Below are 9,761 nucleotides of genomic sequence, written 5' to 3'. Positions count from 1 at the left end.
GGGTCGCTGCCCAGGAGGGGCCCAGACACAGGCTTCAGGGAGAAACTGGCCAGAGCTGGTCTGTCCCCTCTGTCCAGGTCCCATGTGAGGGTCACTGGCGGGTGCTGGGGATAGTCTGACCTGCTCTCCCATAGGAAAAGGAAACTCCTGGAGGGGACCACAACTGGGGAGTGATGACAGCGCTGGGCCCACTGCCCATGCGTGTGATACTGCAGGGTCATTCTGTGTGTTCCAGCAGCGGTGTGGAGGCAGAGGGGCCAGTGTAGCAGCAGGGCAGGGTCACCTCACCTGTGCCCCTCTGGGCAGCTCCCTCAGCTGTTGTGACACATCATGTCTGACGGTTTCTTTACACACTGTCTCTGAAGCAAGCCGACTGGGAGCCCAGGGGGACTTGCTGTGGTCCCAGGCCAGAACCTCCGCTACCGGGCCGCTCCTGTCCTCTGGAGGCCGTCTTTGGTGGTGACTGAGACCCTCTGAGTCCCTCCTGATCCCCCCAGCCCCTTTCAGACTTTTTCAATGTCCTGAACCTTCAATTCTTGAAGGTTTCACTCCTCTGGGAACCTGACCTCTGAGGAGCTGCAGGGGGCTCAGCTGGTCTGGGCTCTGGTGTTAAGCTCTGAGGGGAACATGGGGGATCATGCGCTGAGTTGGTGACCCCTATATATCTGCTCACCCCTCTGCTTGTAGCAGGCAGTGGGATGCCAGGCCTGGGTCACCTGACAGTTTCTGAGCCACCCTGGGTCATCTTGTACCTGCCCCCACCTCGCACTCTGTTCATAGTGATCCATAGTCAGAGGGGGACATTGCACAGTCTCTTCCCTGCTCCACTGCGCTGGAGGGTCAGTTCCTCTTTGGGTGGGTGGATACAGTTCTCAGCAACTCCCCACATTCCCACCAAACCCCACTCATACCCTCAATCCTTGTGATTAGGGAGAGAAGGGGCCCTGGCCAGGTGTCACCTGTTCTCACAGGACATGGGCAGGCATCTTGGGCCCAGCCAGCATGCTCACGCCATCTCCATGTGCCATCACCCACACTTGTGGAAACCTGATGGTAATTTCAGTCCCTGTACACCCACCCCCAGGAACACATCCATTCAAGCAGTGAGAAAGCAGGACACAATTGGTGAGTCTTAATTTTTAACCATTGGGACATGACACTTTTGCTTGTTTTGCTTGACTTGTGAAGCCCCAGTTCCTTTGCTAAGACCCAGTTTCCTCACCAGGACATGTTCCACAGCTGACGCAATCATTTGAGCTTCGACAGTTGCTCTGTCTGTGGACAACTTGCTTTTGACTCCCTGCCGACGCTGGCCAGCGGCAGGGGCAGCCTTGGCTTTCTGAAGGTGTTCATGTGGGCCTCTGCTTTTTTTATTAAATTTCAGGCACTCCAGAAAGTGCCGCATTCTTTTCCTGAGGTGGCTTTCTGTAGAAACGGATTCCTTTTCTTGCAAGGTTTTGCTACCCTGGATATCGGCTCTTTCCTCAACCTGAGCAGGGTGGCCTATGTCATTGGCTTGGAGAGTCCGCACTCCTGGAAAACGTTTTTCCTGCTCTCTTGATTTGGACTTTCTGTAATCCTTCCTCTCTTTAATTTGGAAAACAATATCCTTCCTTTCATTACTTGGGGTAAAAACATTTTGCCGTTCAGCAGGTAGGATACCGGCATCCACTCTCTCAACAGTTGCTGTCACTATCTTCCTCTGACTCTTACCCTGGATCTTACCTTCTGGTCTCCTTGTCTCCTGCTGCCCCTGGCTGTCGTGTCCACTCAGTATGGACTCTACTATCTCCTGGGGAGCAGGTGTGTTCCCACTAGTGTCTTTTTCCTGACACAGTGATGTGTAAGAATCCAAGATGTTTACAGCCAGGAGTACATTTGTGGGAGCACCTGGGTGGTCACTGATGGCACAGCCTTGGATGACCATCTTTGTGCCATAATCTAAGAGGCACACTTCAGTACAGGAATCATCAGGGATCACTACGGTGGCGCAGCCTTGAGGCAGATTTTCCAATTCCACCGCCCCTTGGGTCTCACACTTATTGGTGACTATTGTGGTGAGGTCTGGACTGCTTGGGTTTGGAGCGGTAGTTGCTGCAGGTGTTAAAAATCTATCATGGGACACGGAAGACTGTGAACTGTTCGCATACATGTCATCTGTCCAGGAGGTGTCTGTCTCCCTGGGGCCCACGTTGACTTCCCAGGCAGGGGTTTCCTTGGTCTTTATTGATTCCAAATCCTGTTTCACCCTTAAAGATTTAGTATCTAAGTTTCTTTTTAGTATCTCTATTTTGTGGGACAGGTCTGGAGTGATCAGACCCCTGTTCTCATTCAGACTGTTCGTGATATTTTCTGCTCTTGTGGTGGTCAGTAGATTACCTGTCTCAACCTTCCTCTGCTGAGGTTTCCTAAGGGGGCTGGAGACAGACATCTGAGCAGGAGGCCCCGCCTCCTGTTTAGTCAGAAGAAACTTTGACAGTTCCTGGCCATGAACGGGTGGGCTTCCTCCTGGGGACCTCTCAGTTTCTTCATTCGCAAGTTTGGATGTCAAGAAGGGACTCCCCAGAATGGGGGTGCAATATGACTTTTTAGCTATTCCCTTTTTTTGCAGAGAGGACTGAGTTGTTTTTTTCACTAACTGGGCAAAAGGGGCTTTTGACTGGGTCTCGGGTTCAAAGGTGTCTGTATAGGGGAAGACAGGCCTTGGGCTGAACAGTGGTTGACTCTCACATTCCTTGATATTAATGGGCTCAGAGAGGTTTGGGCAAGAGCCCCATTTCTGCCTTACCCTAAACCTAATCATATGTGCTTCCAGCTCTTGTTGCGCACATGGTCTAAGGAAAGGGAGCTGGCGGGAGGTGTTCGTGTGGCTTTCCCGACGCTTGAAAGGTGCTGACTTTGTGGACTCTTTCTGGGCACTGGGTTTAGATAAAGTGAGGTTGGAGGCAAGCCAGGATCTGCGCACACTCACAGGAAACAGCCCCTTGTTGATCTGCCGTACCTTTTTGCCCAGATGGGCTTTCAAGAGTTTCTCTAAATGTCTCTTCTCTTGGCGCCTTGATAAACAACTTCCTGAGTCACACTTCTCAGGCCTCATGGGGTGTCTTTGCAACCCTTCTGAGCTCACTGAAGAAATAGCTGATCTTTTGCTATGATCTTTGGGGACCCTTCTCAGACACTGCCCTAGACCCTTGTTTAAATAAGTTCTTTGTCTGAAGAGAAGATTATTCTTGCTGTTGGACCTCCTGGGTGACACATAGCTCCTCTCTAGTACATCCCAATTACCTTGGCTTGACAACATGGATGACAATGACGGCTGCTGCCTGCCTGAGGTGTGACTTGGCCCTAGGGTTTCTCCCTGAGGCTGTATTGTTTCCACATTCTGTATTCTGTGGGGCATCTCCTCCTGATTTTCACCTCTGAGAAGCCACCTCTGGAGATTTGGTTCCTGGAGAACCCCACTGTCATGGTTCTCATGAAAGACAGACACTGATCTGTCAGCCTGGTAGGTGTAGCTGTCCTCGAAAAGCAAGGTAGGGACTGGATTAAACGCTTGGTCTGAATTTTGGACCACAGGGGATAAAGACATCTTTTCTTGCTGTGTCTGCCACAGTGACCATTCCACAGATTGAATATTATTTGGGATAAATGTTTCTGCCTTGCTCTGGCCTGTAGGGCTAAACATCCCACAGTATCCAGTCTGCGGTGGAGGAAGAGGCGATTGGATTAGGAGGTGGGGTGTGGGATGGGCCAGAGTCTGAACTGGAGACAAAAGTGGGTGCTGGGCCTGGAGAAAATTTCCAGCCGAATGTTGTAATTGGTCACAGTGAGGCCTGAATGTGGTGTGGGAATGACTCGAGGACATGATGGGTTGACTAGGAAGTGGAAAATAAGTAGAATTTCCATTAAATAAAACGGAGGAGTCCTGTGATTGAGCTGTGGCACCAGTGACCACAGCAGTAGCCACCAGGGACTCACTGTGCAGAGAGGGAAGACCCCAGCAATGAGTGTATTTCCGGTCTAAATAGTCTCTCAAGACCTTGGGATAAGATAGCTGTTGTTCGGCTTTGTCTTTCTTATGGAGGAGTGGGGAGAATGCAATGCCCTCCAAAAAATTCAGGTGGTAAATTGAGCTTGCTTGTTTCTGAAATGCCCCATGCTTTTCTTTTCCTCTCCACATGTTCAAATTTACTTTTTTGTTGATTAAAATCTCCAGCAGCTTCTGGATATGAGGGAGGACAAATGAGGGACTCCCTGTCTCTACCTGCCTGCCTGTGGGGCCTCCCCACAAGGAGGTCCCTGATGGGCATCGGGGCAGGGGCTGTGGCTGGGACATGCACTGTGAGGAGGCCGGGAGGAACAAGGCCTTGGTAGACGCCCACCACCAGGAGCAGGACCAAAAGGGATAGTTGGTGAGGCTCAGCCCTGCCATGGCTGGGGCTGGCGATGCCACACAGGAGCTGCCTGTGTTTCCTGGAGGTGGGCTCTTTGGGATGGTGTCCACTTGGATTCTTTTCAAAGTGAACACATCTCCCTGAGTTTGTATAGCAGGAGCAGGACTATTCACACATGACCTGTGGGTTCTAGCTGGTGCAGCTTCCGGACCTTGATGACATTTGCCTCTGCTGAGGTTCTTCTCCAGGTGACTGCAGGACACAGGAGCCACAAGTTGCATGTAGAAGTAGAGGTGCCCATAGGACTGGCCAGGGCAGAGACCCTGTGCCCCTCTCTAGCCCCCACTGCTCTCACTGCCACCCCCTCCACCGCCACCTGCTAAGGGCTTTAGCTGCACTCCAGTCCAGAGCCCCCCTCCCAGGTCAACACTAGGTTGCCTTTGGTCCTGGGGTCACACCACAGGCTCTGAAAAGGACACATGAGGAAAGACTCTTTACCTCTGTAGAAGTAATACCAGCTTTTTCGCTTCCTCCAATTCCTTCAGGCATTCTTTATAAGCTGTAAATTGGGATACTGGGTCACATATGCAGGGAGGGGTCTGGGACTGGCTGGAGGCTGAGGACCAAGTGTTCAGGAGGTCTTTGGGGGATGAGGCCACCTGATGCCTGACAGTGATGGCAGAACCCATTATGGGGCCCTTTGTCATTTACAGTCATTTCCATCCTGAGGCCCAGTCAGTGCTCTGTGGTAGAGAATAGGCAGGGCCTCCCGGAGGGATCTGAGCAGGTTAAATAAGCTGACGCCTGTCTTCCAGACCAGGCCCTGCTGGTCCACTCCCACCATATGTCTCTGCAGACAACACAGAACTCCAGGCTTATCTTGGTCTCCTTTGAGCCAGGAATCTGGGAGGTGTCAGGGTTCCTTCCCAGGAGCCTGTGTTTCTGAGGGATGAGCCCTGACAACTTAAACTCGGAGCTAGGACTTAGGGACAGGACAGGGGGTAAATCTGGCCAGGATTGCCTACAGCAACTCACCTTTCCAAATTTCATACTTCTTTCGGCTCCTCTTCCTCGCCTTCCACTGCATTTGATGCTGAGAGATGAGGAAATACAAGGAACTGGCACCCATGTCTCCCTGTCCTCCCCCCAGACCAGCTGCAGATGTTCAGTGCTCAAGCACGTGACTTTCTGCCTTTAAGCCAATGGGGATTTGGTTTCATTTCCTTCTACTCATTTCCAAAGTGGATCGACATTTCTGTCTTCCATGAAGATCACAAGAAAGAACCTCTGTGTCAGACCTACCACAGATTTCTTCCCTGTCTTCAAGAAACACAAACCCTCAGGCCTCCAGCGCTAGGTAAACAAGACCTGCTTCCTGAGCCCTGCCCAGAGACTCCCAGTGCCTCAGCCTGACCCCCCTGCCCCCATCAACCTCAGTTGAGAAGTGACACAAGCTATGCAACGTCTATCATCTGACAGATTCCGGGTAGATCGGGAAAAGCTCTGAAAAAATCAGACTTTCCACTGCTAACTTATGTTATGACCTCCCTTTTTGGTATAATCATAATATCAAAATATTCTGAGCAACCTGCAGCTTACAATTGGATTGCCTCAGCCTCAGAAGGTGCTACCTGGCCCTGACAAGCAAGTACTGCACCAGGGTGAGAAATTCCTCTTGAAGTCAAAAGTCATTAAACAATTGGCTGATTAATAAAAACAAATGGCTGTTACTGCAAAATCTTTCTCACTGCCATACTGAGGAAAACCCAAATCTTATCACTCTATCTCTCATAGCCTTCTATTCAGTTTCTAAATAACCGCTCAAGCTTTCTATTACCTAGTCTTTGGATATGGATATTCCCCCAAGTCGCTTATGCAGAGCTAATCAGGTTTTCTACCATTTAGACTTAAAAAAAAAAAACTCACTTAAACTTTCTAACAAGTTTTTCAAAGAACCTTACCTTAATTTGATTTACAAGAAATTTCCTCTTCCTGCCCTCACTTTACTTTACCCCCTAGCATGTCTCTATGAGAATGAAAGCCCTTAAGTAAAAGATAATGTTTCAGGGACTTTATTTTGGTTGATCTTCACTGTGGTAAATGTAGTAATATTAGTCTTAAACTTTGTGAATCTATGTTCCTGTTTTAACCTTGATAGATTGATTTTAAAGTGTTATGATCTCAACTGAAGGTCAAAATGACCCCAGACTATTCTTAGCAAAAAGGTGCCTGTGATCTCAGCCCATTTCATTTGCTAATGCCATCCCTCGGCCTGCCTGAAGTGTATAAAATAAACCTCTGCTAAAGGCAGAGCAAGAAGACTTGCACCCATTCCCGTGTCTTCCTCCCGCCCACTCCCCTTTTTTCCTTTTTCCCCTTTTTCTAGGAATCTCTGCTCGCCGACGCCATTCCCACCTTGAGACCCTGCCTGTTCTGCCCCCCAATAATCCATGATCGGGGACAATGTCTCCGACAGAGAAGCTGCCCCAGATGCTGGCACCTTGGGGAATAGTGCTAGGGAGCCTGGCCTCCCTCAGAGGTCACCCCTCTCAGGCACCCCAAGCTTGAGCGCCATGTGGGACTTTGCCCTAGAAACTCTACTGATCCTGATTCCTGGTCTGAGGTCTTCAGGTAGAAATGCTTGTGCCCACTTTCACCTCTGCTTGGCCTGGCTTGTCTTCAGAATCATTTTTCCTGAGAAAAGATGGTCTATTCTCTCCCCTCCCCAAGTCTCTCAGGTAACTGGGAAAAATGGAAATAATAGAAAAGCAAATCCCATCGTATTGGGTTTGTTCCAGAGGTTCTTACCTTCCTGTTCTTTCTGTCCATCCTAGGTGGTGGTGAGGATGGGGTACTCTGGAGGAAGGGAAGCAGCACGGTGAAGAGCCCCAGCCCACACAGGATGCCTAAGATGATATCAGACACCCAAGAAATGGAGCTGGAGCTCAGCCAACTAACAATGATGCTTTTCAGAGTAAAGAGAAAATTCTCCATGATCTGAATCGCACAGTCGCTCTTGAGCAACTGAGCCCTGGGGGAACCTTTGGGACTTAAATCCCAGCTGCGCATCACAGAGAGGTGACCTTGTCACAAAGACTGCTGAGGGGAGGGGCCAGAGGAGGAGCAGGCAGGACCAGGGCCCCGCCCTGGGGCCCAGCCCTCCATCCACCTTCCTGGGCCTTCCAGATCTTATTTTTTTCTTCAGTACTTCCCCAATAGATCCATTACCTGGTTACCGGGTATCTCTTGGAGAACTTAAATCTATCTCTTTCATAGCCTTTAAAAATCTTTAGTTCTCAATGATTTTTGGCTATTTCTGGGAGAGTTTTATCTCATGATCTCCTGTGTCTTCAATTGTATGTTCACATTATGTATTTTTTTCTACTCTTAGCATATTTTATTTATACAGTATAGTTTGATCAACAATAGTCACCATGTTACATAGATTCTCTGATTCATCTTCTAAGTGAAGTTTTGTTTACTTTTACTAACCTCTCGCTATGTCCTCTACCTTTTTTTTTTTGTAAAGATTTATTTATGCATACAAGAGTGGGGTACAAGCCAGAGTTGCAGGGGGATGTGAGGATTCACCAGAGACAGAGTGGAGAGCAGAACAGGCAGATGTACTGAAATACACTCCTGACGGGAGCAGTGGGTGAGGTAGAGAGGTCTTCTGTGCCATGTGGGTCACCTCCCTGGCTGGGGATCGAACTCATGCTTCAGCAGCTCAGTATAGCCTCATATTGCTGTGCTTTAACCCATTGCACCATCATGGAGTTCCCCCTGTTTTGCCACTCATGATCTCTCAATCACTCTTCTACTCTGTTTCTGTGAGTTTACCTTTTTTTAATTCCACATATATATGATGCCTGAGAGTGTTTTACGTTTTCTCCCTGGCTTATTTTACCCAGTGTATATAAAACTTTATAGATTCAGCCATGTAGTTAAAAACCTCAACTCCATTTTTCTAATTTTTTTACCTTTCTTGAGCCCACTAACAGTGCTTTATACTTATTTATAATTTTTGATACTTGAGTTATTGTTTTCATCAATCTTTAACATCATCACTCAGAATGACTGACAAAAGTTCGAACTAATAACTTGTTTAAAATTCACAAAGAGGCCCTCCCTGGTGGCGCAGCGGGTTAAAGCACTGCACTGAGAAACTGAAGCCGCTTCCGCATGAGTTCGATCCCCGCTTGCCCCGGAGGTGACCACATGGCGCGGCAGACCTCTCCTGACCCGCCCGCTGCTCCCCTCAGCAGTGTAGTTCATCGATCTGCCTGTTCTGCTTCCCGCTCTGTCTCTGGTGAATCCTCTCACCCTCCGCATCTCTGGCCTGTACCCCAGTTCTGTATGAATGAATAAATAAATCTTTAAAAAAAAATTCACAAAGATAAGCATGTATAATAGAAGTATAAATAAACCACCAAGTGATGTTTCATGTTAGTAGCATTTGTGATATATTGTCCCCACACACACACATACACAAACACATTTTGACAGACCAACTCAATATTTTAAATCCATGCATTTAGCATTTCCTTCTTTTGTTTTCTTGTCCCCCACTTCTTTTTAGTTTTCTCCCAAGAGTCTTCATTCTCCAGAACGTAAGAAGATGAAAATCACACTGAGAAGCCAGGAATATTAGGATGAGGCAAAGTTGTGGTTTTGAAGAGCTGATACTGGTTGGAGAACCAAAGTCTGAGTTTGAATCTAGTTTTAAGCAGCTGTATCTGATATCCCTAGAGTTTATCCACATTCTCTTTTTTGGAGTGTTTCTTTCCCTGTCCCTTCTGTACCTGCTAGACTATGGAGCCCAAGACTCTCCTGCACCTTGCAAGCAGGCTCTTTGAGTCCTACAGCAACCCCCCCTGTGATATCACTTGACGTCCTTTGGGCAGCCAGAATTGGGAATTCACACAGGGATTGTGCTTTTTAACTATTACAACCAATTTTTGTTTTTATCTGTCTAGAAGGATCCTTTTCCTTTATGGATCATCACTGAGACATTATAATCCCCACTGTGGACAACCAGGTACCTGAAGAGGATATTTGGGGTTCCCTGATATTGACAATTAGGATGAATTGGGGGCCATTGGGTACCAATCACTGTTCTAACTGAGATTTGGGCCTTACCTGGATATAGAAGAGTCAGACTTGGGCATGCAAGGGGTACCTACCAATATGACTCTCTGAAAGAATAGAAAATGTGTATTGTTTTCTGTCCCCAGTATCTGGCAGAGGACTCCTAAAACCCTTGAACTTCCTAAGCAATAAAAGCCTAGGAACATCATTTGTTCTAATATTTAACTTTTGAACTCTATCTGATAAGGGCTCCAGAAGCTCTTGTAATTTCTTGGGTGA

The 9,761-nt window shown here is 48.1% G+C and overlaps 1 protein-coding gene across 1 annotated transcript; it reads right to left on the bottom strand.

The window, feature by feature from the left end:
• Positions 1-1,132: 1,132 nt before the first annotated feature.
• LOC101625795 (spermatogenesis-associated protein 31E1-like) lies at positions 1,133-4,180 on the bottom strand. Its single transcript, XM_004685173.1, has one exon. It carries the CDS (start codon positions 4,178-4,180, stop codon positions 1,133-1,135), a length of 3,048 nt encoding a protein of 1,015 aa, XP_004685230.1.
• Positions 4,181-9,761: the final 5,581 nt, after the last annotated feature.

Source organism: Condylura cristata, unplaced genomic scaffold (assembly GCF_000260355.1).
Source record: "Condylura cristata isolate star-nosed mole 26May11 unplaced genomic scaffold, ConCri1.0 scaffold00017, whole genome shotgun sequence".
Lineage (NCBI taxonomy): Eukaryota > Metazoa > Chordata > Mammalia > Eulipotyphla > Talpidae > Condylura > Condylura cristata.
Note: the sequence above shows the minus strand (reverse complement) of the source record. Positions and strands in the feature narration are given on the sequence as shown.